Here is a 27,604-nt window from a genome sequence, read left to right as displayed (position 1 = left end):
AAACTGTTTACTTAGCGACTGTTATTTAAAGTGATAAAGAAAGCGAGGGAGAACACTCAGATCTATGCATTTAATGAACTTCACCTGAGCAGCTAACATGTCTAGTGCCCCCAAGACTGAAAGTTCTGGCTGGGTTTGCCAAGGCCTCCCGACCACCGTGTGCCAGGCTAGACAGCCCAGCTCAGAGGCACTATGACAAGTGGAGGCTCCAAGGCACACAGAGGTGCCAACAACCTGGCTGATTATGCCAACCCAGTTCTATGGGGCAGGGAATCCCTGCAACAGTTTCCATCTCCTTTCTCCCTGTGCTGTGTTCATGAAGCACAAGGTTCTGTTGTGTTCACGCGTCTAACTCTCGCTGTTTAGAGTAGTCTTGAACTGCAGAAGATTGTATAGGGAAATCTAATACATTTCAATAAAAATGCTATTTGCAGATCAAATACAATTTTATTTGTCACATACACATGGTTAGCAGATGTTAATGCGAGTGTAGCGAAATGCTTGTGAGTCTTCATGCAGATATTTAGAGTAAAAATTAACTGACTTCCTGGAAGTTGTTAAGCACATGTTGACAGAATGGAAGTTTTGACACAAAGCAAAGCACTCAATCTGACACTCCGATAAGAGCCTTTCCCCATGCTGTTCATTCTATGACTACTATTTCTCTCTGTGTTCTTAGTACTGGTCCAGGACCATGGTAGGCCATTCTCCATCTGACTAATAAATGAGCTTGCTGTGCACATTGATCCCTCTCCCCCTCATATGGAGAGTAAGTGAGAGGCTCATTGTAATGGACACAAGCGCACTGACCCTCTCTCAGTTAATTTGTTTTTATTGACTAGAACACCTGAGTTTCCAGTTGTAACTTATCAGGGTTAGCACAGGCTTCAACAGAGCTGAAGCTCCATGCTCACTCCACTCAACAACAGATGGGAACAGGGGGACGATTACATCACTGTCCAGCCCTAGTGTCCACTGCACACACTCTATCTGACCTTTGCTCGGCCTTTACTCCTTGTTCTCTTCTCTATGACCTGACCTCTGAAGCTACCCTAATACTGTTCATCTCAGCCAAACGTATAGCATTGTTATGAAAACAGATGGGAAGAGATACCTGACAATCTATGCCCATACCTCAGAGTTACGGTATGCAACCCCCCCCACCTATGAGAGCATCTGCTGCCTACACAGAACAAAGCACCAGGGACATAAGTTGCAGCAACCTTGGGCACATTGGGAGCCAATGGACTTCTCTTCTTCCTCAATAGCCATCCAAGCACACAACACATCAATTCACTGACAAAGTCACAGCTGAATCACACACGACTCATTAGTGCTAGAGGAAACAAGATCCTGTAACTCCTTAAAACAGAAGTATAAAAGTCGGTCTACCTATGAATATTAATTCTCAGCCTTGGCTGAGGGTGGAGTGTCTTGGGGCATCATGCATAGCTGCGGTTTCATTTCACAGCATTTGTTTAGGGACTCCACGCCACTCCTAAGTCTGTGCTGAAGAGAGGAGACAGGGATAGGGTGAGGGGAGGAGGTAATTATTGGGACAGGGCTGATGTGAAGTTGAAAGCTTAGAGGGGCTGTGTCTGATTAATCATATGCACAATTCAGGTGGAGAAATTAAATTCCTCTCCATTCCTCCCCGTATGCCCCTTAATTACTAAACTCTTCAGCAATCGAATCAGAAGCTTCATTTACAAACAAAGGATTCAGGAGAGGCACTTTATATTGCCTTAATTGTGAGGTGTGTTGATGAGATGACTACAAAGTTGCATATTATCCATTGAAGTACAGCGAGGACGGGGGATGGTAGATGTACCAGACTGGTGATCTGATAGATATTATATGCAAAGGCTGAATAAAAATGAAGAGGACATGGTTGGTGTGAGAATGTGTGAACCATGAATTATCATGGGGAAATGAAGATCAGTAATGAATAGTCACGAAGAGAGAGGAAAGTGGATGCAATTCTACTAGAGAGCATGAACCTGATTTAATGAGGAAGTAATGTCTGCTTCATATGCTTGTGTACTGCAGTAAAATGCCTTTAGAACACTCTCAAACCACAGAGGCGTAAATTGAGAGAGAATCCTGTTAAATCAAACATTTTTCTCTCAATGGCTGGTCTAACATAGCCTATAGCAGGGTTCCCCAAATCTGTTTGAAAGTATCCCCATGCATAATAGAGAGACATCATTACAATTCATTTGTAGACTGGAAAAGTGACCATAAAAAGCCCCAACAGATATATTTGACAAAAAAATGATTTCAAACCTTGCTTACGTTTGTATATGATCACATCTGTTTAGGCTTCTTGTGTTCTGGACCCCTGACCATCCATTCAACTAAAATGTGTCCTGCGCCTGAATCTAGTCATACCTGGCCTATAGTATGCGGGGCGATACACATTTGACGCTGTATGACTATAAAGGTCGACTACTCACGGGACAGATCATATTTTCTCTCTAATATTATGCAGAATGAAGGCTGCCAATACTGAGCGCCAGGGAAAAGTAACATAACATGATAACCTCTTGGGATAATCCTTCCAAAGGTTGTGTGGTGTGTGTGCTCTGTTTTTTTTAATCAATAGGTTTCACACGAAAATAAGTTAAGGTTGAGGGATGGCTATGATCCGCACTGTGCTGAAAGGAGGACTATTCAGCTTGTGAGCCACACAGGTTCAGATGACATACCTGTGCTACTTTATGCAGTCTATCAGGGGAAGGCAAATGCGATTCATTCATTATTCTTTTCGCATTCAATTCTCCAATGGATAGTAGGCTATTACATCAGCCCCTCCTTTGCGAGGAATAAACTGAGGGAATCGAGGTGACGGATTCAGTTGTCCCGAGAGAGCATACAACTATTTCAGAATGCAGACAATATAATGCGTAGGCTATTATAATAACTAGACAGTGGAAATGTGTTCTTCTAGATTTTGTATTCACTGACGCCACACACGCTGACGCTTCGACTGAACTTGGGATTGTAGTGTAGTAGACTACCCAAGAACAAAGCGCATGTGAATTCAAATCAATAACAATGGTAGACGACTAATATAATACTATATAAAAGGACCTTCTATACAAACTATACAATACGACCAAATATGGTAAAACGACTAAAAAAATATTGTCAATTGTTTACTTGCCTCATCTCTTTGCAATCATTTAACTCATTTTAATCTGTAACCTAGTTTTACGTCAGCAACTCTTAATTATCCATTCAAACATTTATATAATATAACATTTTGAACTCACGAATTTTGTACCTAGGCACCGATAAAATATTTTCTGGTGTCCACTTTAACGCGACTCGTTCCCCTATAATTTAGAGGTGTATTTAATAAATCCCACCCAAGAACCCCCACATAGTACGAACAAATTAAACATTACTGTTATTTTTATAGAAAAAAAAGATGTCTAAGTGAACACTTACTCAGATGGAGAGCAAGAGGCAAGAAAATACACGCGTAATTCACGAGGGATACCATTCTGCTCAGGTCACTCAATTCAGAAAAAAAGACGCGTCTGAAACAAGTAAAAATCCGCGTCAGAGTGTTACAATCCGTTTGCTGAGCACATCTACTTTGCTACATAGGTGAGAACGTTGCTCAGTATCATGTTCACGAGAAGAGCGCCTACTCTTATGTATGCATCTCTATGGTGTATCTAGTGTGCGTGAGGGAGGGCGCATTTGCGCGGAGTAGGGCAGACTCAAAATCTCGTCTCCACCTATCATGACCCATTAGATGGATACCGATATGTAAGGGAGAAAAGTGCTATTTTAACCTCAATGTGGCAATTAACCCATGTTCATCCTCATGGAAAAAACATGCTTGTGTCAAAAAGTTACCATCTTTAGTTTTATGCACCCGCGTCAAACAACTCCTATGTGGAAGGGGGATTCGGCTATTATCTTTAACACAAAATGTAAAAACGTAAATGTGGTGTCGAATAGGCTACATGTGAAATAAAGGGCACTATGCAATGCATTAATCATTTTCTTTTTTTATTCCAAAACGTTTAGGGTAAAAGAAACGAGTAAAATATACAACAATCCAAGCACAGGGAACAAAGCACGATGGAAATGACAATCAAAATGAGTAATACACAAAACATGATTTCAATGTTTTTGAAAACGAGGAAAAAATATTTAGATTGTATAGCGTTTATGTACAAGCTTACTGTTATCAACATTCATGTCTGATTCTTGTTGCTTAACCCTGATCAATATGAAACATAAGTAAAACTAAGAGCATGGAAACCATCCTGCTTTTACACTTCAGGTCAAACAACTGCTATTCCAGTTACCAGACATGGAACTTAATACAATAAAAGATGGATCATCAACCTCCTCCACCACGGACAGATTCCTCCTCACTCTCAACGTTGTGGAGAAAGACATTACTGTCTGCTTTACACAGCTTCGTGGCTTGATAATACAGATGGCTTATAACCTTGAATATAGCAGTTTGCCTTTTTATGCACGGTTCTCCTGAGCATACAGGCATACCTAGCGTTTTGTCAAGCAATCAGCAGCTGAAGGTGACCTAGCAACTATATAGTGTTCACTGATTTAACTCATAATTGAAGCAAAGAAAAACTGGGAGTTGAGAATCAACTTTCAACAAGTCATGTTAAATAAATTGGAACACCAAAAGGTGCTTATCAAACAAACCACTACTATGGTCAAACATAATTCTGACCTGGTAAAATAAGCATGCCTCAGGACTAGTGTGCAGGACTGGCAAGAAACACCTCCAAGCTTAGTTCACACTGCCCTATGTCCCCCTCATTCTACTTTTGGTCTAAGAAAGGAATGTTACGTTCATAACAAATAACTGTCCTTAAAATTAGATGACAAGACATCAAGATGATGACAAGATGACAAGACAAGATGATCATGGGTTTAAATATTTCCCATCACTCCTACAGTAAAGTGGAATTACATAATAATTTATGAGAACTTTTCTAGCCAGCCTCTATTGTCAAATCATGTTTGTATTCCTAATGCAAAGATGCTCTTTCTGTGCTATTTGAATCCTTGTTTGCAAAAGAAGTAATTGATAAGTGTGCGTAAACCCAGTAACACACTCTTTTACAGTCAGGCAAATACGGTTAATTTACACAATTGTTTCAAATGGCATAACAACATCTAAAGGTAGTGGAGGCCAAATCCCCATCAGTGAAGTACAATAAGGCACTTACTATAAATGTTTTGTTCCTGCACATTAAAGGTTTGAGAGGGAAAACAAACATCTTATTTGCATGACACTCAACTGACCAGTGGCATAGTAGGCATTGGGCAGTTGACATTCATAATGCAACCCAACATTGCGGAGTTTCACAGGTCTGTTCCTAGATAATTAGACCATTTTAACTTGTTTAGAAGACAAACACGTATTAATACATTAAGCCATGCTCCCAGTTTTGTTGAACTTTCCAACTAGACTTTGCAAGTTGCCTAAAAGAAAGCATGCTAAAAAATATTAATGTGACTGCATTCAAGGGCTGCCCTCTAAAGAACAGGAGATGTACATCAGGTTTACAAACATAACTTGGATATCCTGATGCAAAAACGAGGCCAGTATAAGTAACAACTTGTTAGAAGCATTTTCTACGGATTATAACAACTTCAATAAGTTTTCAAGCAAGTTCATGAAATCATACAAGTCTTACAAATGTTAAGGATTGTTGGTATAAAAAAACCCAGGGCAAAAAAAAAAAAAAAAATTCAGGGACATGGGACAATTTTGTCGAGGTGCCATCAAAAGAGTTGACCTTATAAAGCTATACATGTGGACGGCCCTATTAGTTTCTAAGACTCCACAAGCATACTCCTGTCCTATGTACATAGTAACACGGAAATATCAGAGAACGGAAAAAACTAACCGTGTAGATTGAAAGCCTACTGTAGAAGTCCCTCAAAGCGAAATACACTGGGTTTAACAGAATGGTTGAATATACAGAAAACATAAAAGGCTCATCCATCTGTAACGACCGTCTACATTTAGGATAGGTATTTCTGAAACAGCCTCTTGTGGATATGACAAGGAAAAGACAAATAGATGGTAATGGCAAGGTTCGTAGTACTCATGAACAGCGGGTGTCCACTGAAAAAAAATCCTTCAATCTACACAAGTCCAAAAAGGGCAAACCCAGTCTGTTCTTGCCATTTCTACACGTAAAAATTTAAGATAAAACAAAATGTTCCATTTCGATGTACAATGCATCAAAAAGTGACGAGGGTACAGAAAGTGCAGAGCCATCGGAAAGTATTCAGACCCCTTGACTTTTTCCACATTGTATTACGTTACAGTCTTATTCTAAAGTGGATTAAATAAATGTCCTCAGCAATCCACACACAATAACCAATAATGACAAGGCAAAAACAGGTTTAGTCATTTTTCAAATGTATTAAAAAATAAACAGAAATACCTTATTTACATAAGTATAAGTAAAAACCAAGCCATAAGGTCTTAGTAATTGTCCATAGAGCTCCGAGACAGGATTGTGTCGAGGCAAAGATCTAGGGACGGGTAGCAAAAAAATGTCTGCAGCATTGAAGGGTCCCAAGAACACCTTAAATGGAAGAAATTTGGAATCACTCTTCCTAGAGCTGGCCACCTGACCAAACTGAGCAATCAGGGGAGAAGGGCCTTCGTCAGGGAGGTGACCAAGAACCCGATGGTCACTGACAGAGCCCCAGAGTTCCTCTGTGGAGATGGGAGAAACTCTCCAAACATATGTGTGCCAAGCTTGTAGCATCATACCCAAGAAGAGGGTCTGAATACTTTGTAAATGTAATATTTACATTTTTCATAAATTAGCAAACATTTTTGCTTTGTCATAATGGGATAATATGTGTAGATTGATGAGGGGGAAAACGATGTAATCAGTTTTAGAATAAGGCCGTAAACTAACAAAATGTGGAAAAGGTCAAAGGGTCTGAATACTTTACGATCGCTCTGTACATCATGCTCACATCTCTTTAACAACAGCTCTGCTCCCCTCAGCACATCAACGAAACTCACTGCACTTTGTTCTAGCTGTGTGGGAGCAGAACAGGGAAGTGAAGGGGCTCCATCATTGGGCGCCAAGCACAGAACTAGTGATTGACCAGGCCCTGAAGCATCATCACCAGGCGCCGGGCTCTCTTGCTGAGAGGACTGTGTGGGTCTGACTGCAGGAACTGGAACAGCTTCTGTCGGACCTGGGACAGCACCGCACTCATGTGGTCCCTCGTCACCGGATCACCATGGTCCAGGTTCATCACAGCATCCTCCAAGTAACTGATACAGACAGAGAGAAGGTTACCACGGGCTTTTAGAAGACTCGGTTTGTACCATTTAAGCCAATAGTATTATTGGCTTGCATGTCCCGACGAAGTTGCCCTAATGACCTTGCAGCCGATGGCAAAGATTTGAATGGCTTGATTAAAACAGTAAACGCAGTGGAGTGACCCTGATCGCTCAGCAGCACTGTCCTGTTACCCAATCCAGTGGCTCAACCCAAATGCATCACATCAGATTGTTCCAATTTTACATCTGCAGACCCAATCCAAAGCATTTAAAACCTCTAAGCACAGTTCTCTCAATGGTAATCTTGGGGCTTAAGAGCCATTAACCTCCCAACGCTCAAAGGGACCAATTTCCCTCTAATTTCAGCAAAGTCCTACATTTATATATATCACATACCTTGGACAACAGCCCAATCAGGACTCTTCTCTACTGAGACTGATATGCCCTTAAAAGCCCTTGCAAAGTTACACTGACAGTCCTTAAATTTTGAGGTCAAAATAAGTTAAAACAGATATCTTGTACCATGCATTAAAAAGGCATGGAGTGTTTGAAAAAGGCCCTTCATATGTACAGCCTCAGCTACAGATTCAGTCCCACAGATGTAGAACTCTCAACAGCTGGCCAGTATCAGGCTGATAGTTTAGGGTGTCATTCAAACTGGATTAAGACTGATCATTTGAGCTCTTAAAGAGCAGTAAAGGGACTTGGCAGTGCATTGTCTGGACATGTTTTCATATTCATAGGCCTGTCATGTTCCTATTACACACATTTGTTACATGGTCTAAACTCGTAAAAAGCAGTAGAGCTGCAGTTTGACACAGCTCAACATGGAGGAAATGTGACTAAGGTTTGTCATTACATTACATTTACATTTAAGTCATTTAGCAGACGCTCTTATCCAGAGCGACTATGTTCCTTGAGGAAGGCTTGTAAAAGAGAGCACAAACCTGATTAAGAGCAAACACATTCTTAAACACACCAAAGGTGTGTTTAAGAATTAAAATGGATGTGTTTTGATATTAAGAACGAACACATGCTCTTTCAATGACAGACTGACCAGGTGAAAGCTATGATCCCTTATTGATGTAATTTGTTAAATCACTTCAATCAGTGTATATGTAGGGGAGGAGACAGGTTAAATGATATTTAAGCTTTGAGAGAATTGAGACATGGATTGTGTATGTGTGCCATTCAGAGGGTAAATGGGCAAGACAAAAGATTTAAGTGCCTTTGAACAGGGTATGGTAGTAGGTGACAGGTGCACCAGTTTGTGTCTAGAACGCCGATGGGTTTTTCACGATCAACGGTTTCCTAGGTTTCTAGACAACTTATGACATGCCGCTGTGGGTGCGCATGCGTACCTGATCTTGAGCTCAGAGCGTGTGGCCAGGTTAGTGGACAGCTGCTGTATTAGGGACAGCAGCACTGGCTGGATGAGGGGGCAGGGATGCTGGCCAAACACCTGCTGGGAGTCGATGGTCTCGCACACATACAGAACCAGGTTCAGGTCAGAGGCTGACAGGGCCTATAGAGGGGGGTTGGAGGAGAAGAGACCGATCAGACGCCACAGGTATCTTTAAATGATGCCCTCTGACATTCACCACGCATTGGACAGGAGACGCTGTGAGCAGCTGGGAGGCAGAGGGGAGCAGGACTCTCACCTGTTGGAAGGCCTGGTTGAGCTGTCCCTGCTGCAGCAGCTGCAGGATGCTGGCTTGCTGGGCCTGGTAGTCCAGGTGTGCGGTGGGGACAGGCGTGCCTGCAGCAGAGCGCATGGCCTGCATGATGCTGGAGTTCACAGCTGCCTGCTGCTCCTTCATGGCCATACTCACCTCACCCTTCACAATGCGCTGCACCTGGGTCAGGATCGAGTCCTGCAAACTGGACACAGGACCGAACCGGCACCGTTATATACCCAAGGTACACTATCAAAACATTGAAATAGTAAAAAATGTGTAAATCCCTACAGACATTTTTTGAAACACTTAAAAAAAAGGTATTCAGTCCAACCTAAAAATCTATAAACTCAAGTGCCATGAAATTAATTGCATCGCAGACTGTGGTTCAATCGAATTTATGTACTGAAATTAAGCAAGGAATAAGGTGTTTGTTTCTGCTCAACCAATCCATTACACAGCCACTCAATATGGCAACCCAAACTGCTTGCTAAGGCATCTGTTTGTGATGCCTGATCAATCTCTAGTTGCTTTACCAATCACTAATACAAAAAAAAAGAAAAAGAAATTGAGCTTTCTGTTGGGCGTTGGTTGGACTTACTTTCCCACCGTCATGTGGAGCTGATGCTGGACCTCAGAGCGGACACTTGCTGTGATGGTGGTGGCCAGCTGATCCGTTGAGTTCTGGAACGTGTCAATCATCTGTTGCAGCTGGCCAATCATAGGATCCCGTGCTTCCTGCTCATGCTGCTTCTTGTTCTTCACATGGGTCTCCAGTTGCTGGATATCTACAGAGGAAAACAAACATCCTCAGTACGACACAAAGATCTGTCAGGCATATTCAGATGTGCTGTTAGCATAATACAAAATCAGCTGAATAAACAAATATAGCAAATATTTACAATGCATACAAAGCCCACTGCTCTTCTTGAATTAAACATATGATAAATGTGAAAAGCTAAAAATGAGGCTAAGTTCTTGACCTTGCTCTCGTGGTACTGCATAAAGCTAACAAACAGCCTGGAGTAGAAATTCTGAGGGTTAACAGTTGGTAATAGGATTGTCTTACACTCATGGGTGCCCTGCTTGAAGCTCTCATTGATCTGCTGGAACATAGACTGGCAGCCTCTCTCAAACACAGGCAGCACAATGCCCTGGAAAGCATCCTTGTAGGCAGCCTGGATAGGCCCCTGCATTGCCTCGGCAGCTGCTCGGCCAATAGCATCTGTGGTGTTCTGCACAGGAAGGGATAGAGAGATAAAGATGAATGCTTCAGGTCATTTTTATGTGTGCATTTTGACTGAAGACTAAATAAGAGAGTACTGAATAAGTGAGCTATGACAATTTTACATTCCTTGATCCAATGACCAACCTAGGATTTAGAGCAGAGGTGACCAAACTTTTTTGTCCCACGACCCCATTTTAATATGCGAGAGCAGTGGAAGGAAAGACATGGGTTCCCGAGAGTCGTAGCTTTCAGAAAATTGGGTCATTACAGCTTATAGCCTCAACCATTCAAAAGTTAACCAAATTGATAGGGAAAAAAACAGAACCCCTAATAGCAGATATTGAAGGTTACCCACGTGACCGCTGTTCTATGTACTAAGCGGCGTATTATAATTTATTTTCAACCCCAAGCTTGGGAAATGCTGCTCTAGAAACCATGATGATCTGAAGGTTGCCACTAACCTTTGACTTCACAACTTTGCTAACGTTCTCCTTCAGTGCTGCCTCCACAGCCGTCAGCTTAGCAGCAATGGTGTTACTCATTTGGGCAGTGACAGGCTCCAGGCTCTTGGTGATAGCTGTGAGGTAAGCTCAAACAGTTACCTCAGAGATTTTACACAGTGAAACACTTCTTTGATAAAAAAACAGAATATGTTATTGGAAAAATTAAGGAAGTGTACTAACTGTGAGGAACAGTCTTCTTCATCTCCTCTCGGAGAGTCTTGTCCAGCCGATTACAAAGGGTGTTACTGAGAGTTTGACCTAGCTGCTGCGAGAGATGCTCCTGGAGCTGCTGGTTACGGGTGTGTCCCTCTGCTAGGATTCTCTCCATCCTCCTCTCTGAGAATCAATGCCGGGTCAAGGATCAGACACAGAGGAACTTGTGTGGTGGGTTGATGCAACAAAATAATGGTCTTAATTAAGCACCTTTCTAGAAGACAAAAGGTTCTTGGTTCATTTGAATTTAAATCCATTTAAAACTACAATATTTGCATTCATAACACTGCCCATATTGCAGTGATCATGGTTGGACGGTGTCCCAATTTTAATACCTTCCTACCGTTCCTGTACCATACCGGGGTGGGTATATGGTATTTCCGGCAATTTTATTTATATAGTGATCAAAAATAAAACAGATTGCAAGAACAGACCCTCCAGCTCAAAGTCGCACAACTATCTCAAAAGGTTTGCTGCAAAGCAAAAAAACAAATATTAGACAGCAAGGATCTTGATCCAGGAGGGGATTAAGCAAGAAGCAAGAAGCTTGACCTTACAAGCTAGCAAGTTAGCCAACCAAATGCATAGCTGGAGCCTTGAGCTGGAAAGAATGTATTAGATAGTTACACTTAGTTATAAAAATATTTAGCTGGCAGTAATGAATTTCAAGTGTGACTTGATCACCCCTCTTGAGCTGCACAACAGTAAATCGTCACGAAAGTTTCCGTTTGCTCCTTGTCGTGTGCTCTTCGTAAACAAAGCAGCTGCTTTGGGAAATGGCTTATCTCATTTATAATTCTCTATGGTACCAGAAAAAAGGGAGGTCTAGGAGTTGTAATTTGTAACATATCCCAGTTGTAAGGATACGTTCGTGCTCCTGCTGGCTGACCATGACGTGCTCTACGTGGGCTATGACAGAGCTCTGCACGGCATCCATGTGGCCCGTCACTCTCTGAAGCAGCTCCAGCTGACTCTGATGGAGCTCCGCTATCTCCCTCTGCTGGTTACGGAGCAAAATCAGGAGTTCTTCCAGCACCTCTGGGTTCATCTGCTACAGGTCACATCAGATGACAGAGGAAAGTTGATTTAATTTCACCTTTATTTAACCAGGTGGGCCAGTTGAGAACAAGTTCTCATTTACAACTGGACAAGATAAAGCAAAGCAGTGCGACACAAACAGAGTTACACATTGGATAAACAAACGTACAGTTAATAACACAATATAAAATTATATATACAGTGTGTGCAAATGAGGTAAGATTAAGGAGGTAAGGCAATAAATAGGCCATAGTGGCAAAATAATTACAATCTAACAATTAAACACTGGAGTGATAGATGTGTAGAAGATGAATGTGCAAGTAGAGATACTGGGGTGCAAAGTAGCAAAAAATAATAATAATATGGGGATGAGGTAGTTGGGTGGGCTATTTACAGATGGGCTATGTACAGGTGCAATGATTGATAAGCTGCTCCGACAGCTGATGCTTAAAGTTTGTGAGGGAAATATAAGTCTCCAGCTTCAGATATTTTTGCAGTTTGTTCCAGTCATTGACAGCAGAGAACTTGAAAAGTTCAGAAGACCATAACGTCTAAGCAAACCAGGTATACTGAATAATCTACTTATCCCATGTGGATCAGTTGGTAGAGCATAGCGCTTGCAATGCCAGAGTTATGGGTTCGATTCCCACGGGGGAACAGTGTGATTTTTTTATTTAATTTTTAAAAATGTATGTATGTAAGTCGCTCTGGATAAGCGAGTCTGCTAAATGACAAATGTAAACAAATGTTATTGCTGAAAATACACATAATGGGTGTACATCCTGGTGCCAGCGTCATAATCACAACAAACAACCATGATCACTTACTTGATGATGCTGCTCAGGCTGCCTGGACTGAGAGGCATGAGATGCATCCCTGAAAAGAGAAGGCAGAGAGGTCATTAGACATTGAAGTAAAATAACAGAAAAGGTTTACCATGACTGGTATCACCCACCCGTCATCTTTTTTACTCTTCCTCTTAAGTTTAGGGGAGCCTCTGGGAGAACTCTTCCACTCCTTCACTGGCAGTCTTTGAGACGACCTGGCTCCACAGTTCCCTGAAGACGACTCTAGACTGGCCACCTCATCGTCATGGTCACTGTTACAGGAAAGCAAAACAAGAGGTACAGGATAAGTGCTCACAGTTGGTGATAAGCAAGATTAAGGAATGGGTACAAAAAACCCTACAGGTTTAGGATGAACATTGAAGGTGCTACACATAGGATTTTTTTGTTGTAGAAATTTTGCATTGTAATTGCATTCAAAAACCATAATATATCTGGCACTAATAGTGGAATGATTGTGTTTCACAGTATTACTTACACACCAGTGTTGTGATTAGATGTGATATTTGCCTATTGATTTCTCCTGCCGGAGTGGCATCTGTTGTCAAACTGGGAAAGCTGTCCTGACTTTGTGCCCGTGTTATCTAGTGGAAATGGCAAATTTCCTGGTTGCAAAAATTCTACACTATTCGCTCCATTTCAGTTTGTGAGAAAACAAGCAGTTTTGTCAATCATTGTACCATCTAAATCACTGTGAAATATAGTTTCAATAAGAAAAAAATATTGTTTTTACAACTTCTTGAAGCTAATCAGCCGGGAACCAGCAGTCACCGGCCTGAGGGAAACATGAAAAGATGGTGAGATCCGGTAGTTAGTATGTAATCTGTAAATTACCTTGTTGACCCTCCGGAGAACCTTGAAGAGCCCCACAAACAGGGGACTCAACTTCTTACAGAGCGGGAGGGTCCTGGTGGTGTGAAATGGGATTGTAACAGGATTACCTAGGCAATGTTATAAAATATATAATATTTTGTCTATTTGCGTGTTTATACACTTCGCTATGCCAAGTCTCTCACATGCACACCATGTTCCCATGCTTCAATATACCAAGTCGCTCATGTGTACACGCTTCTTCAATGGCCCCCCAAGACACCATCCCCCAACGTAGGGATTTTAGTGAACGGCGACAGTACTATTCTCCTTGCAGGTCTCAAACCCGAGTCTCCCAGTCCGTTTTAGGAATGTAAAACTGAAATCTTAATGGAATGTTCTGGACGGCAGCTCAATTCCCTTCAATTATAATAATGTCCTGTGCCAATTGTGCTGTCCTATTGTCAGTCTATTATTTGTTTCAAAAGAGTGGGCCGTGAACCAGGTCTGGTTCAAATACTATGCTAAATATTACTATACTAAATACTTGGTGCTGGTGATTTATTTTGGAATTTGCACTTTTGACTTTTCCATTGTACCAGGCAAACCAAGCACAGTTTAAGTATTTTAAATTATTTCACAAAATTAATTTGAGTCCTCTGCTGTGTGAGCTGTCCCATACTTTTGTAATGTGAACTTTGTCACAAGAGGGCATACTTACCCATGATAACTCAAGCATTTAGCCACAAACTAAATCCATGGGCCATTTATAGGCACCCACAGCAAACACATCCCTTTAATCCCTATGGATTGAGTGCATCTGCACGCACAGTGAGGCGAAGACTTTTGCAGGATGGCCTGGTGTCAAGAAGGGCGCAAAGAAGACACTTCTCTCCAGGAAAAACAGCAGGGACAGATTGATATTCTGCAAAAGGTACAGGGATTGGATTGCTGAGGACTGAGGTAAAGTCATTTTCTCTGATGAATCCCCTTTCCAATTGTTTGGGGCATCTGGAAAAAAAGCTTGTCCAGAGAAGACAAGGTGAGCGCTACCATCAGTCCTGTGTCATACCAACAGTAAAGCATCCTGAGACATTCAAGTGTGGGGTTGCTGCTCTGGCTCCCCAATGGTGGAACAAACTCCCTCACGACGCCAGGACAGCGGAGTCAATCACCACCTTCCGGAGACACCTGAAACCCCACCTCTTTAAGGAATACCTAGGATAGGATAAAGTAATCCTTCTCACCCCCCCCCTTAAAAGATTTAGATGCACTATTGTAAAGTGGCTGTTCCACTGGATGTCATAAGGTGAATGCACCAATTTGTAAGTCGCTCTGGATAAGAGCGTCTGCTAAATGACTTAAATGTAAATGTAAATGTAATCAAAACTTCAAACAGTGGTTTTGGTCTACCAGCTTCAAATTAGGGCTGACCCCATTTAGTAGACTGGTCGATTGTTTGGTCAAAAGGCTGTTGGTCGATCGAGATTTAGTTGAGCAGTAGCAAATAAAAAAATCATGGTGTACAAGACATCTGTCTGACTCGTGCATATCTTGAGTGGAATGATCCATAGTCGAGGCCATGGGACTGGCACAGACTGATGGACTAAGACATTTGCTACATAAATTGTATATAGTTATATTATGTAAGAACAATGGTGCAGAACAAAAATAATATTATTTTATAACAAATGTGCTTTCACCCACATTGGATCGTGCTCGTTGTCCACGGGTTTGAAACGTATCAGTGCGCTGTTGAATGGGCACCTTTTCCAAGACCATGTTGCTATGGGCATAATAGCAACATTGACCAGCATATTGGTGTTGAGAACAATGCCCCAGAATTAGGAGATGAGAAAGCAACACTTACTATAATTGTCTAAGAAAAGTGAGGAGAGAGGAAACCCAACTTAATTAGGTCTATAATCAATAGCCTGTTAAATGTGCCTGGCTATATAAATCATCCATATAGATAGATATAGGTACATATAAATATAATGAGCGATGGCTGTGCGGCATAGGTAAGATGCAGTAGATGGTATAGAGTACAGTATATACATATGAGATGAGTAATGTAGGATATGTAAACATTATATAAAGAGGCATTGTTTAAAGTGACTAGTGATGTATTTATTACATCCAATTTTACATCGTCTCTCGTCCCAGCTTTGATGCACCTGTACTGACCTCGCCTTCTGGATGATAGCGGTGTGAACAGGCAGTGGCTCGGGTGGTTGTTGTCCTTGATGATCTTTATGGCCTTTCTGTGACATCGGGTGGTGTAGGTGTCCTGGAGGGCAGGTAGTTTGCCCCCGGTGCAGACCTCACTACCCTTTGGAGAGCCTTACGGTTGTGGGCGGAGCAGTTGTCATGCCAGGCGGTGACAGCCCGACAGGATGCTCTCGATTGTGCATCTGTAAAGGTTTGTGAGTGTTTTTGGTGACAAGGCAAATTTCTCCAGCCTCCTGAGGTTGAAGAGGCGCTGTTGTGCCTTCTTCACCACACAGTCTGTGTGGGACGACCACTTCAGTATGTCCGTGATGTGTACGCCAAGGAACTTAAACTTTCCACCTTCACTACTGACCCGTCGATGTGGATAGGGCGGTGCTCCCTCTGCTGTTTCCTGAAGTCCATCATCTCCTTTGTTTTGTTGATGTTGAGTGTGAGGTTATTTTCCAGTGTGGTTGCGTTGTCTGCAGACCTATTGGGGCGGTAAGCAAATTGAAGTGGGTCTAGGGTGTCGGTGATGTGATCCTTGACTAGTCTCTCAAAGCACTTCATGATGACGGAAGTGAGTGCTTCGGGACAATAGTAATTTAGCTCAGTTACCTTTGGTTTCTTGGGTACAGAAACAATGGACATCTTGAAGCATGTGGGAACAGCAGACTGGGATAGGGATTGATTGAATATGTCCGTAAACACACCAGCCAGCTGGTCTGCGCATGCTCTGAGGATGTGGCTAGGGGTGCCGTCTGGTCAGGTAGCCTTGCGAGGGTTAACACGTTTAAATGTTTTACTTACGTTGGCTGCGGTGAAGGAAAGCCCGCAGGTTTTGGTAGCGGGCCGTGTCAGTGGCACGGTATTCTCCTCAAAGTGAGCAAAGAAAATGTTTAGTTTGACGGTGTCCGTGACGGGGCTGTTTTTCTTTTTGTAAGCCATGATTGACTGTAGATCCTGCCATATATTTCTTGTGTCTGAGCCGTTGAATTGGGACTTTACTTTCCAGTCTCCATACTGACGCTTAGCTTGTTTGTTTTCCTTGCGGATGGAATAGCTACACTTAGTATTCGGTCATGTTTCCGGTCATCTTGCCATGATTAATAGCAGTGGTTCGCGCTTTCAGTTTTGCGAACGCTGCCATCAATCTATGGTTTCTGGTTGGGGAAGGTTTGAATAGTCACCGTGGGTACAACATCACCGATGCACTTGCTAATAAACTTGCTCACAAAATCAGCATATACATCAATGTTGTTGTATAAGGCTATACGGAACATATCCCAGTCCACATGATAGAAGCAATCTTGAAGCGTGGGGTCAAATTGGTCGGACAAGCTTTCTGTTTCCTGTTTTCATTTCTGCCTATAGGCTGGGAGCAATAAAATGGAGTCGGTCAGATTTGCCGAAAGGAGGGCGAGTTAGGGCTTTATATGCGTTGCGGAAGTTAGAGTAGCAATGATCCATAATGCTGCCAGCCCGGGTTGCGCATTCGATAAGCGGATACAATTTAGGGAGCCTTGTTTTCAGATTAGCTTTGTTAAAATTCTCAGCTAAAATAAACGCAGCCTCAGGATATGTGGTTTCCAGTATACATAGAGTCCAATGAAGTTCTTTCAGGGCTGTCGAGGTGACTGCTGGGGGGGATATACATGGCTGTGATTATAATCGAAGAGAATTCTCTTGGTAGGTAATGCGGTTGGGCATTTGATTGTAAGGAATTCTCGGTCAGGTGAACAAAATGACTTGAGTTCCTGTATGTTGTTATGATCACACCACGACTCGTAAATCATAAGGCATACACCCACGCCCTTCTTCTTACCAAAGAGATGTTTGTTTGTACGGCGCGATGCGTGAAGAAACCAGGAGGCTGTACCGACTAACGTATCCCGAGTGAGCCATGTTTCTGTGAAACACCCAATCTACCTACCTCATCCCCATACTGTTTTTATTTTATTTACTTTTCTGCTCTTTTGCACACCAGTATCTCTACTTGTACATCATCATCTGCTCATTTATCCCTCCAGTGTTAATCTGCTAAATTGGAATTATTCGCTCCTATGGCCTATTTATTGCCTACCTCATGCCATTTGCACACAATGTATATAGACTTTATTTTTTTCTACTGTGTCATCGACTTGTTTGTGTTATTGGCTTGTTTATTGTTTACTCCATGTGTAACTCTGTGTTGTTGTCTGTGTCACACTGCTTGCTTTATCTTGGCCAGGTCGCAGTTGCAAATGAGAACTTGTTCTCAACTAGCCTACCTGGTTAAATAAATAAAATCTGAATGTTACAATCTCTGATGTCTCTCTGGAAGGCAACCCTTGCTCGAATTTCATCTACCTTGTTGTCAAGAGACTGGACATTGGCGAGTAGTATACCTCGGGAGCAGTGAGCGATGTGACCGTCTGCGAAGCCTGACCAGAAGACCGCTCCATCTGCACCTTGTGCGGTGCCGTTGTTTTGGGTTGCCTACTGGGATCTGATCTATTGTCTTTGGTGATGGTCCAAACACAAGATTCACTTCGGGAAAGGCGTATTCCTGGTCGTAATGTTGGTAAGTTGACGTTGCTCTCATATCCAATAGTTCTTCCCGGCTGTTATACTCACAGAAATTATTTTAACAGTTTTAGAAACTTTAGAGTGTTGTCTATCCAAATCTACCAATTATATGCATACCCTAGCTTCTAGGCCTGAGTAACAGGTAGTTTACTTTGAGTACACCATTCATCTGGAGGTGAAAATACTGCCCCCTACCCAAGAGAGGTTAACCTTCTAACAGGACAATGACCTAAGCACACAGCCAAGACAATGCAGGAGTGGCTTCGGGAAAAGTATCTCAATGTCCTTGAGTGGCCCAGCCAGAGCCTGGACTTGAACCTGATCAAACACGTCTGTAGAGACCTGAAAATAGCTGTGCAGACTCCCCATCCAACCTGACAACTTGAGGATCTGCAGAGAAGAATGGAAAAAAAAAACTCTCCAAATACAGGTGTGCCAAGCTTGTAGCGTCATACCCAACAGACTCAAGGTTTTAATCGCTGCAAAATGTGCTTCAACAAAGTACTGGAGTAAAGGTTCTGAATACTTACATAACTGAAATATTACATTTATGTTTATACATTTGCTAAAATGTATAAAAACCTGTTTAGGCTTTGTCATGATTGGGTATTGTGTGTAGATTGATGAGATTTTTAACAATAAAATACATTTTTGAATTAAGCTGTAACTGCACTGTTGGATGTGTCCATATGGAAAAAAACAGTTATTTTTCAACCGGGGCCAGCCCTACTTCAAAACCGCAGTAAAAAAAATATATTTTGAAATTGAAAACATTTTTCACCGGGATTTAGATGGTAAAATGACTTCCTAAGCTATTCAGTGCTAGTTCTCTCACAAACTGAAATTGAGCAAACGGTTTGAATTTTAGCAACCAAGAAAATTGCAATTTCCACTAGAAAACACATCCACGGTCAGAACAGCTTTCGCAGTTTGACAACAGATGCCGCTCCGGCAGGCAAAATCAATAGACAAATATCACAGCCAATCACAACACTGGTGGGTAAGTAATACTGTGAAACACCATTCCACTATTAGCACCAGATATTATGGACATTCTCTGAAATTACAATGCAAAAACATCCTATGTGTAGCAGCTTTAAATCAGAATCAAGTTTACCTTTACAAGCAAACTTCAAATCAAGCACTGACCTCCAAAAAACACAGCAAATACCACAGCCTTCCAGTGTAATTGAGAACTGAAAGGGAGTTCCAGAGATGTCTATCTTACCTCTGTTCTGCACTGGCGTCCTGACTGTCATTCTGGGTTAAGTGGTAGGTGCGTCTGTGGTATGGAGAGGACATGTGTCTGTCCTTAGTTTCCTCCCTCGAACTAAGAGAAACAAAGAGACCAGTGTATGCTCTGGGGTTTCTTGCATCAGTAAAGACATTGTGCTTATGTCAGTGTGTGAACTTACCAGTCTCCCAGGCCATTGTCTCGCAGGCTGTTGCGTGTTTCCCGTGTGATGTCAGGAGCTGCAGGCCACGGGTGGCTCACGTTGTTGTCTGAGCAGGAGGCAGCGGCAGCAGCATTCTCCTGTGACAGGGCGTTCTCCAGTAGTGAGGGGGTGTTACTGAGCCTCTGTTCCGCCTCCACTGCTCCTACTACAGCACCCAGCTCCAGGGGCAGATGGCCAGAGCTGTTCCGGTTTCGTGGAGAGAGGAGGTGAAGAGCTGAGGCTGCAGAAGCCATGCTGTCTGTGTGGAGGGCCGGGAGAGTTTCTCGAGATTCAGCTCCAGACATCCCCCCCAGGCCTCGCTGCAGCGTCTCAGAGGCTATCTCAGGTATGTCCTGAGACATGGCCGTGGAGGCAGACGAGATGACGTCCGGAGAGCGGGCCCGGGTAGGAGAGGCCTGCTGAATCAGCATAGGCTCAATGACCTGCGGGTCCAGCGAGAGGGGCGGGTTTGGAGAGGGAAGCCCCTGTAGAGGGCGGAGGGGGTAGGTGAGGGGGAACATGAGCGTATGAGGAGTGGTCTCTTGTGGAAGATGGTACATCTTTATGAGACAGCCAGGAAGACCAAAATGGAACAAGGAGTAAGGATAATGTCACATACGATGGAGAGGGACGAAAGGTCTTGTAAGTTGACATGAACATGTTACTTTAGCCCCTCAGACTCTCCAATTGTGTGGCATCATGCTGTAAGTCTGTATGTGTCTGCGCGTGCATGTTTGGCGTACCGGCATGTTGTCCCCTAAGCCTGCGATGAGGATGGAGTTGCTCTCCACAGACATCTTAGGGCTCTGGGTCAGCTCCTCTCCTCCCCTGCAGACATTACCATCACTGGAGTCAGGGACGTCAAACCACAAATCGGTTTGCCTGCTCATTCTAGTTAATTATGAATTCCTCTCCTCTTATGCACTCTTCGAGTAGACCTACCTGGCGCCACTGTCAGAGTTGCTGCTCATGGCTGTCACTATGGTCAGGCTGCTGGCACTGCTGCCTGGGGAGGCTGGGACCTGGGGGACAAAGGTAGAAACAAAATGAAAAGCAGGATCAAGATCCAGGAGTAATCTTCCATCCTTGGATATTCACTGTATTTTGATAGAATAGAGAGCATTTGGAACAGGACATACCGAAGCACTGGGGGTCATGAAGGCGTCAGGGGTCATGAGCTTGGGCATAGCAGCAGTGCCGGAGGAGGACAGGAAGTCAGCAAGAGCGGGAATCTTGCAGAGATCATTTTCGGAGCCGCATCCAGACTCCTTATCAGAGCTCAAACCTTCCACACTCATGTCTGTCAAGTGATCTGAAAAACCTAGGAAAGTACAAATATGGATTTTTATCCATGAAAAATTGGGATAACATTTCTAAAATCTCACTTAAAACGCAGAAGAGGATAGTTTTGGTTTATGAAGACTAACAGTTTACCTAACTCACCAAAGCCATTATTTGAGTTCGAGTGAGGCAGAAACAAGGATGAGCCAGAGCCAAGGTTTGGCTGGAACCAGATCTGCACATCTTGAAGGGACCTGTGGGCAGAAGAATACATCAACACCCATATGGGTGTATGAAATGGGATACTATATAATTTAAATGCAGACCTCTTAGTAAATATGGTAATAATGACCATGAATAAGGACACTCACTTTGTGTGAACACAATATAGCTTGATTTGGATCCCAGCTTTGGATTCCATTGTGCCCTGGTTGCCATCTAGAGATAAAGGGAAGAACAAGTCTTAATAAAACATAAGCAAAAATTTGACCCATGATAATTCAGAGTTAGACCAGCCCATCGTTAGATCCGGTTACAGTGGTAATGGGTATAATAGGTGAAGCACACCTGCAGTCATACTCTCGCTCTCCTCGTCTGGCGGGAGGACCTCCGTGTGGCACAGGCGGCTGTGGCTGACATCCTGAACACCGAAGCTAAGCACAGGGTGTGTGAGCAGAAACTCTGACACGGCTGTGAAGCTGGCTCTGCCTTTTTCCTGGTCCTGCAACAACTCCATCACATACAACACCTAGAGGGACAACACAAACCAGGGTCAATTACTCATTATACTAATATCCAACAGGATTACAGTTGAAAGATCACAGTGACACAGCAGAACATAAAAAGTTATTCTGACCTTTCTCTGTACGTCACTGAGGATGAGGCATTCTGCAGACAGGTCCAGACTGGCCTTCAGACAGGGCAGGACTGAGGAATTGAACGGGTCTGGAGAGAACCTAGAGCACATGTACATAGGCTCTTGTTAAAACATGTCCAGTAACAGACAACTTGCAAGCATAAAAGCATAGCGAAACCCACAGGTAAAACAGTCAGACCTGATGGTCTGCAGGCAGGTCCATGACACTGTGCACCACATCTTCAACTCCTGGTTCTGATCAGCTCCAGTAATCAGAAAGCGCCAGAATGGAACACTAGAAAGGCAAAAGGGGAAGAACAATTATTAATCTCTCATGGGCACTTAAGAGAAAATGACTGATTGCATTGGGTAATGCTGAAAAAGATGGCACCTACACGTGTCTACCTAACCCCGTGGAACTCAAAATGAACATGTATTTATTACCGATTTTAAAATGTAGTCTGATTAAAAGTTTTAAAAGATACAACCCCCTCCACCCAAAACAAAGTCTTATACCCTAAATCCTCCCAACGCCTGTTAAGATAAAGAGTAAAGCAGCAGTAGTTACTTACTCTGGGTCCTGTTTCTTGTGGTTGTCACAGAACAGCAGGCAGGAAAGGGGGTTCCCGTTGTGGGGCTGCCACTCGTGTAGACATCTGTGGAAGAAGCCGGGGAGAGGACTTCACAAAGGAAAGTCAAAGTAACCATAGAGAAACAGCTGGAATGTTCAAGAATATAATTGAATAGTATCAAATTTAGTAAGTGAGTAAAAAGGTCTACCTTGGCTGGTCCTGTCCTTCAATGTAGATTTGCCAGAACTTTACATAACCATCATGACTGGCTGTGGCCAAGACTGTGCCATCCGGAGACAGGGCACCTTCACTGATGCGCTGGAGAAAAAAAGAAAAACCCCATACTCAATTTCTACACTAACAACCAGCCCGTAAATAAGTGCTTTCCATACTGGAAACAGACCACGTGATTACTAAATTATTTAAATGCCCTACATCTGTATGTCCTTTTATGGTTATAACGCCGTCCTTCAGGTCAGTGGCATCTACTGGCCAGGTACCATTGTTGCTGCGGAGGATCTCCAGATCCCACACTTCAGCCTGGGGAGAAAAGACAGGACAATCAGCTGAAGGGAGGGAGTAAAGGAAATAGTACAAATGGAGGAGGCGGCGGCATTTGTAAATAGTCCGGTTATGTGTAAGCAGGGCATACAGTGCCTTCAGGAAGAACTTTTTTCAAATTTTGTTGTGTTTCAAAGTGGGATTAAAATGGTTAGTTTACATTTTTTTGTCAATGATCTACACATAATACTCTGTCAAATTGGAAGTACATTTTGACCGTTTGTAAAACAAAATAAGACACTAATATTGCTCGATTAGATAAGTATTCAACCCCGAGTCAATACATGTTAGAATCACCTTTGGCAGCGATTACAGCTGCGCGTCTTTCTGAGTAAGTCGAAGAGCTTTGCACACCTAGATTGTGCAACATTTGCCCATCATTATTTTCAAAATTCTACCTCAAAAGTGGTTGTTGATCATCACTAGACAACCATTTTCAGGTCTTGCCGTAGATTTTCAAGCAGATTTAAGTCAAAACTGTAACTCGGCCAATCAGGAACATTCACCGTCTTCTAGGTAAGCAACTTCAGTGTACATTTGGCCTTGAGTTTTAGGTTATTGTCCTGCTGAAAGGTGATTCTCTCCCAAAGTCTGGTGGAAAGTAGACTGAACCAGGTTTTCGTCTAGGATTTTGCCAATTTGTAGCTCTATTACGTTTTTTTTTACCTGAAAAACTCCCCAGGCCTTAACAATTCCAAGCACACCCGTAACATGATGCAGCAACCACTATATATTTGAAAACACAGAGAGTAGTACTCCGTAATGTGTTGTATTGGATTTGCCCCAAACATAATGCTTTGTATTCAGGACAAAGTTAATTTCTATTCCACATTGTTTGCAGTATTTTAGTGCCTTGTTGCAAACAGGATGCATGTTTTAGAATATTTGCTATTCTGTACAGGCTTCCTTCTTTTCACTCTGTCATTTAGGTTAGTATTGTAGAGTAACTGCACTGTTTCTTGTCCATCTCCTATCACAGCCATTAAACTCTGCAACTGTTTTAAAGTCACCATTGGCCTCATGATGAAATCCTTGAGGGGGTTCCTTCCTCTCTGGGCAGGAGAAGGACGCCTGTATCTTTATAGTGAAGGTGTATTCACACACCATTCAAAGTGTAATTAATAACTTCACCATGCTCAAATGGACATTCCATTTTATTTCATTTTTTTTACCCATGTAACAATAGGTGCTCTTCTTTGCGAGGCATTGGAAAACCTCCCTGGTCTTTGTGGTTGAATCTGTGTTCGAAATTCACTGCTTGACTGAGGGACCTTACAGATAATTGGATGTGTGGGGTATGGAGATGAGACAGTCATTCAAAAATCATGTTAAACACTATTACTGCATGCAACTTATGTGACAACCACATTTTTACTGCTGAACTTATTTAGGCTTGCCATAACAAAAGGGCTGAATACTTATTGACTAAAGACATTTCAGCTTCTATATATTTTCTTATTAATGTGTAAAAAATAATCAAAAAACATAATTCCAATAACATTATGGGGGTATTGTGTGTGGGCCAGTGACATTTCCATTTAATACTTTTTAAATTCAGGTTGTAACAACAAAATGTGGAAAAAGTCAATGGGTGTGAATACTTTCTGAAGGCACTGTACATACTCTGTCTTCATGCAGTAGGGCCAGGGTCTGGCTGGCATCCTCAGGGTTCTCTTCATTGTCCTCTAGGATGAAGGGACACCAGATCAACCTCCTATTGGAGTTCAGAGGTGTGTCCTCAGGCCTCCGGACGTGGACAATGACTTGATCGCTGGGAAGTATGTGGGTAAAGGTGCATAACACACAGATGTACACACATCACACGATCCTATACAATGTGCTTTTAAATGGTCAAAACCAGGTAAATATATATTGTTACATGAAACAGTAGGAAAGCACCAAGGGAAGTGCTATTATTGAGTAGAATGAGGAGGATACAGGATCTTGCTGCTATGGCAGGTGAGCTGCCAGATGACCAGGTTACCGGCCTCGTCAACACATCCCAGCAGGGTGGAGTCCAGGTGTGCGAAGGCCAGGTCTGTGACTGCACCAGTGAAGCCCTTCAGCAGGGTGCGCTCTGCCGAGCCCAAGCTCAACACACGGATCATGGCCTGGTTGTTTGCTCCTGCACACAAGTACAAAACATGAGTTTGCCAACTTCTGTCACATTCAGAATCAATCCAGACCTTTTGGTTTTTACATGGATAGCTAAAGCAAAGTTGAATGTCAAGGGTCCAAGGCATAGTGCAGTACTTGGGGGAAAAAACAATATTGGTTCAGTGTATGTTTTACCACAGATTTCTATAACCTCCAGTCGTTTGTAATTCTCTCATCACTATAAAGTTAAGTGATTTGATGACAGGCAGAGGGAGATCAAGATACCAGCCAAAGAGATAACACAGGGGTCTTGGCAGTCACACAGCCAAAAGCAAATACATTTCTTATCCACTGTTAATCAAACAAATAGACCTTCCTTTAACCTTTGCAACAACACCATGCATTTCTGGCTGCAAAATGCCAAGAGCAGGTTTCAAAAGTGCAATTTTTGGGGCAGACTGAAAGCAAAAAAAAACTAAACAAAAAAAAAAAGTGTTTGTGGTTTCCAAAGAATACAAATCTGAATGGGTACGTAAGGTCAGAGTAATAAGTGTGCATTTCCAGAACATGAAATACAAAGAATATCCAATGAAATGGGTACAAAATGGTCAGATCAATACTGACATCAAGGAAATTCTAAATAAAATTGAGACGTGATCTCTTTAAAGGACACAAGAATAATCATTACTCCATTCTCACTACGCGCCACTCAAAATGCTTAGAACAAATAAAAAGGGAATCGTTCACAAGCACATTTGCACCTGACAGTCTTGGTAATGTGTGTTTTCGGCAGGAACGGGCATTTAAAATTATTTTACTATTTGAATAATATAATTTCATTTTAAGTGCATTCGTTAAGTATTCAGACCACTTGACTTGTTACAGCCTTATTCTAAAATTGATTAAATAAAAGTATTTCATTTACACCTCAACACAATCCATTCTTGGAGCTCTATGGGCAATTCCTTTGACCTCATGGCTTGGTCTTTGCTCTGACATGCACTGTCAACTGTGGGACCTTATATAGACAGGTGTGCCCCTTTCCAAATCATGTCCAATCAATTAAATTTACCACAGGTGGACTCCTAGTTGTAGAAACATCTCAAGGATGATCAATGGAAACAGGACACACCTGAGCTCAATTTCCGGTCTCATCACAAATGGTCGGAATACTTATGTAAATAAGGTATTCCTGTTTTTAAATTTTTATACATTTGAAAACAAATATAAAAACCTGTTTTTGCTCTGTCACTATAGACTATTGTGTGTAGATCTTTTTAACATTTTGAAAAATCTATTTTAGAATAAGGTTGTAACGTAACAAAATGTGGAAAAAGTCAAGGGGTCTGAAACGTTTCCGAAAGCACTGTAGCACTTTGGATTTCTGGAGAAATTTTATACATAGAAATTGACATATCATTAACCAATCACAGCCCTCCTTTAGGATTGCACATTCAGTAAATCACCAGCAGAGGGAGTTCCCTTTGAATCCATTTTCCCATACACTGTTGGTGGTGCCCATAAAAGGTATCATAACTTCAGAATTAGCAGAGAGCCCACTGGAAATCTGATGTACTTGTAGCGTATACTGTTCCAAACAAAGTCAAAATGAACCAAATCAAAAAGGGTAGTTTTGAGAAAATCATAAATAAGTTGAATCAATGATATGTGAACAATTTTATTTCAGAATCTAGACATTCTCCATGTTAGAGCACACCTAAGAGTATAACAACACCAAGATGTCTATATCATGTACAGTTCTCAGGCAGCATGTATAAGTCTAAAAAAAGTCAAAAAATTGCCTGTTTCATCATGATCTTCGCAATAATGGTTTGTGATACAAATGTGAAAAGTATGTTCAACATTCTTATGTAAGAATTACCAGAAAAATCAGAGATTACAAAAATATTTTCTGCTCCCGCTGGAATTTCCCCCATTGTTAAAATGAAAGGCTGCCTTTAGTCTGAATGTTGAGTTTGATCTGAAACCATTCCTGTGATTTTGCTATCCATTTGAAATAAAACTGTATATGCTTATTATGTGATATTGCCACCTATTGTAAATTAAAAAATGACATTTACTGAAGTAAATGTGGTGTGCCAGCTAATCTTAATAGTGGTAGTGACAGGAGTAGTAATGGTAGTAAGGAAAGGAAGATACCATCAGTTGTACAACTGAAATGTGCATTTAACCCAACCCCTCTGAATCAGAGGTGAGGGGAGGCTGCCATAATCAACATCTTCAGCGCTCGGGGAACAGTGGGTTAACTAACTGCCTTGCTCTGGGGCAGAAAGACAGATTTTACCTTGTCAGCACAGGGATTCGATCCAGCAACATTTTGGTTACTGGCCCAATGCTCTAACAACTAGGCTACCTGTGGTAATAACAGGT

General features: G+C 42.2%; 2 protein-coding genes across 11 annotated transcripts in view; both read right to left on the bottom strand.

Moving 5' to 3' along the window:
• LOC118396247 (neuritin-like) overlaps positions 1-3,993 on the bottom strand; it is a 30,314-nt gene extending 26,321 nt beyond the window's left edge. Inside the window, exon 1 of the mRNA XM_052465742.1 lies at positions 3,454-3,993. Coding sequence (XP_052321702.1) covers positions 3,454-3,508 — 55 coding nt within the window. The 5' untranslated portion in view covers positions 3,509-3,993. The remainder of the gene's footprint in view (positions 1-3,453) is intronic.
• Positions 3,994-4,013: 20 nt separating this feature from the next.
• LOC118396676 (enhancer of mRNA-decapping protein 4-like) overlaps positions 4,014-27,604 on the bottom strand; it is a 40,194-nt gene continuing 16,603 nt past the window's right edge. For 3 of the 10 annotated variants that reach the window (XM_035791009.2, XM_035791018.2, XM_035791017.2), the window contains exons 5-29: positions 25,055-25,241; positions 24,740-24,887; positions 22,991-23,095; positions 22,764-22,873; positions 22,556-22,663; positions 22,183-22,278; positions 21,984-22,083; positions 21,695-21,875; positions 21,499-21,565; positions 21,290-21,381; positions 20,986-21,167; positions 20,789-20,868; positions 20,590-20,692; positions 19,826-20,406; positions 19,639-19,740; positions 12,932-13,075; positions 12,804-12,852; positions 11,806-11,989; positions 10,906-11,061; positions 10,684-10,799; positions 10,064-10,229; positions 9,596-9,782; positions 8,980-9,199; positions 8,680-8,843; positions 4,014-7,309 (exon numbers count right to left, since the gene is read on the bottom strand). In XM_035791009.2, the coding sequence (XP_035646902.1) occupies positions 7,126-7,309; positions 8,680-8,843; positions 8,980-9,199; positions 9,596-9,782; positions 10,064-10,229; positions 10,684-10,799; positions 10,906-11,061; positions 11,806-11,989; positions 12,804-12,852; positions 12,932-13,075; positions 19,639-19,740; positions 19,826-20,406; positions 20,590-20,692; positions 20,789-20,868; positions 20,986-21,167; positions 21,290-21,381; positions 21,499-21,565; positions 21,695-21,875; positions 21,984-22,083; positions 22,183-22,278; positions 22,556-22,663; positions 22,764-22,873; positions 22,991-23,095; positions 24,740-24,887; positions 25,055-25,241 (3,812 nt within the window). In that variant the 3' untranslated portion in view covers positions 4,014-7,125. Of the gene's footprint in view, positions 7,310-8,679; positions 8,844-8,979; positions 9,200-9,595; positions 9,783-10,063; positions 10,230-10,683; positions 10,800-10,905; positions 11,062-11,805; positions 11,990-12,803; positions 12,853-12,931; positions 13,076-19,638; positions 19,741-19,825; positions 20,407-20,589; positions 20,693-20,788; positions 20,869-20,985; positions 21,168-21,289; positions 21,382-21,498; positions 21,566-21,694; positions 21,876-21,983; positions 22,084-22,182; positions 22,279-22,555; positions 22,664-22,763; positions 22,874-22,990; positions 23,096-24,739; positions 24,888-25,054; positions 25,242-25,974; positions 26,079-26,140; positions 26,213-27,604 lie in introns of those variants that run through there. The other 7 variants (XM_035791019.2, XM_052465740.1, XM_035791012.2 and 4 more) reach the window with 7 other exon arrangements.

This window comes from Oncorhynchus keta, chromosome 17 (genome assembly GCF_023373465.1).
Source record: "Oncorhynchus keta strain PuntledgeMale-10-30-2019 chromosome 17, Oket_V2, whole genome shotgun sequence".
NCBI classification, from domain to species: domain Eukaryota; kingdom Metazoa; phylum Chordata; class Actinopteri; order Salmoniformes; family Salmonidae; genus Oncorhynchus; species Oncorhynchus keta.
The sequence above is the reverse complement of the archived record's forward strand: the minus strand, read 5'-3'. Positions and strand labels throughout refer to the sequence as shown.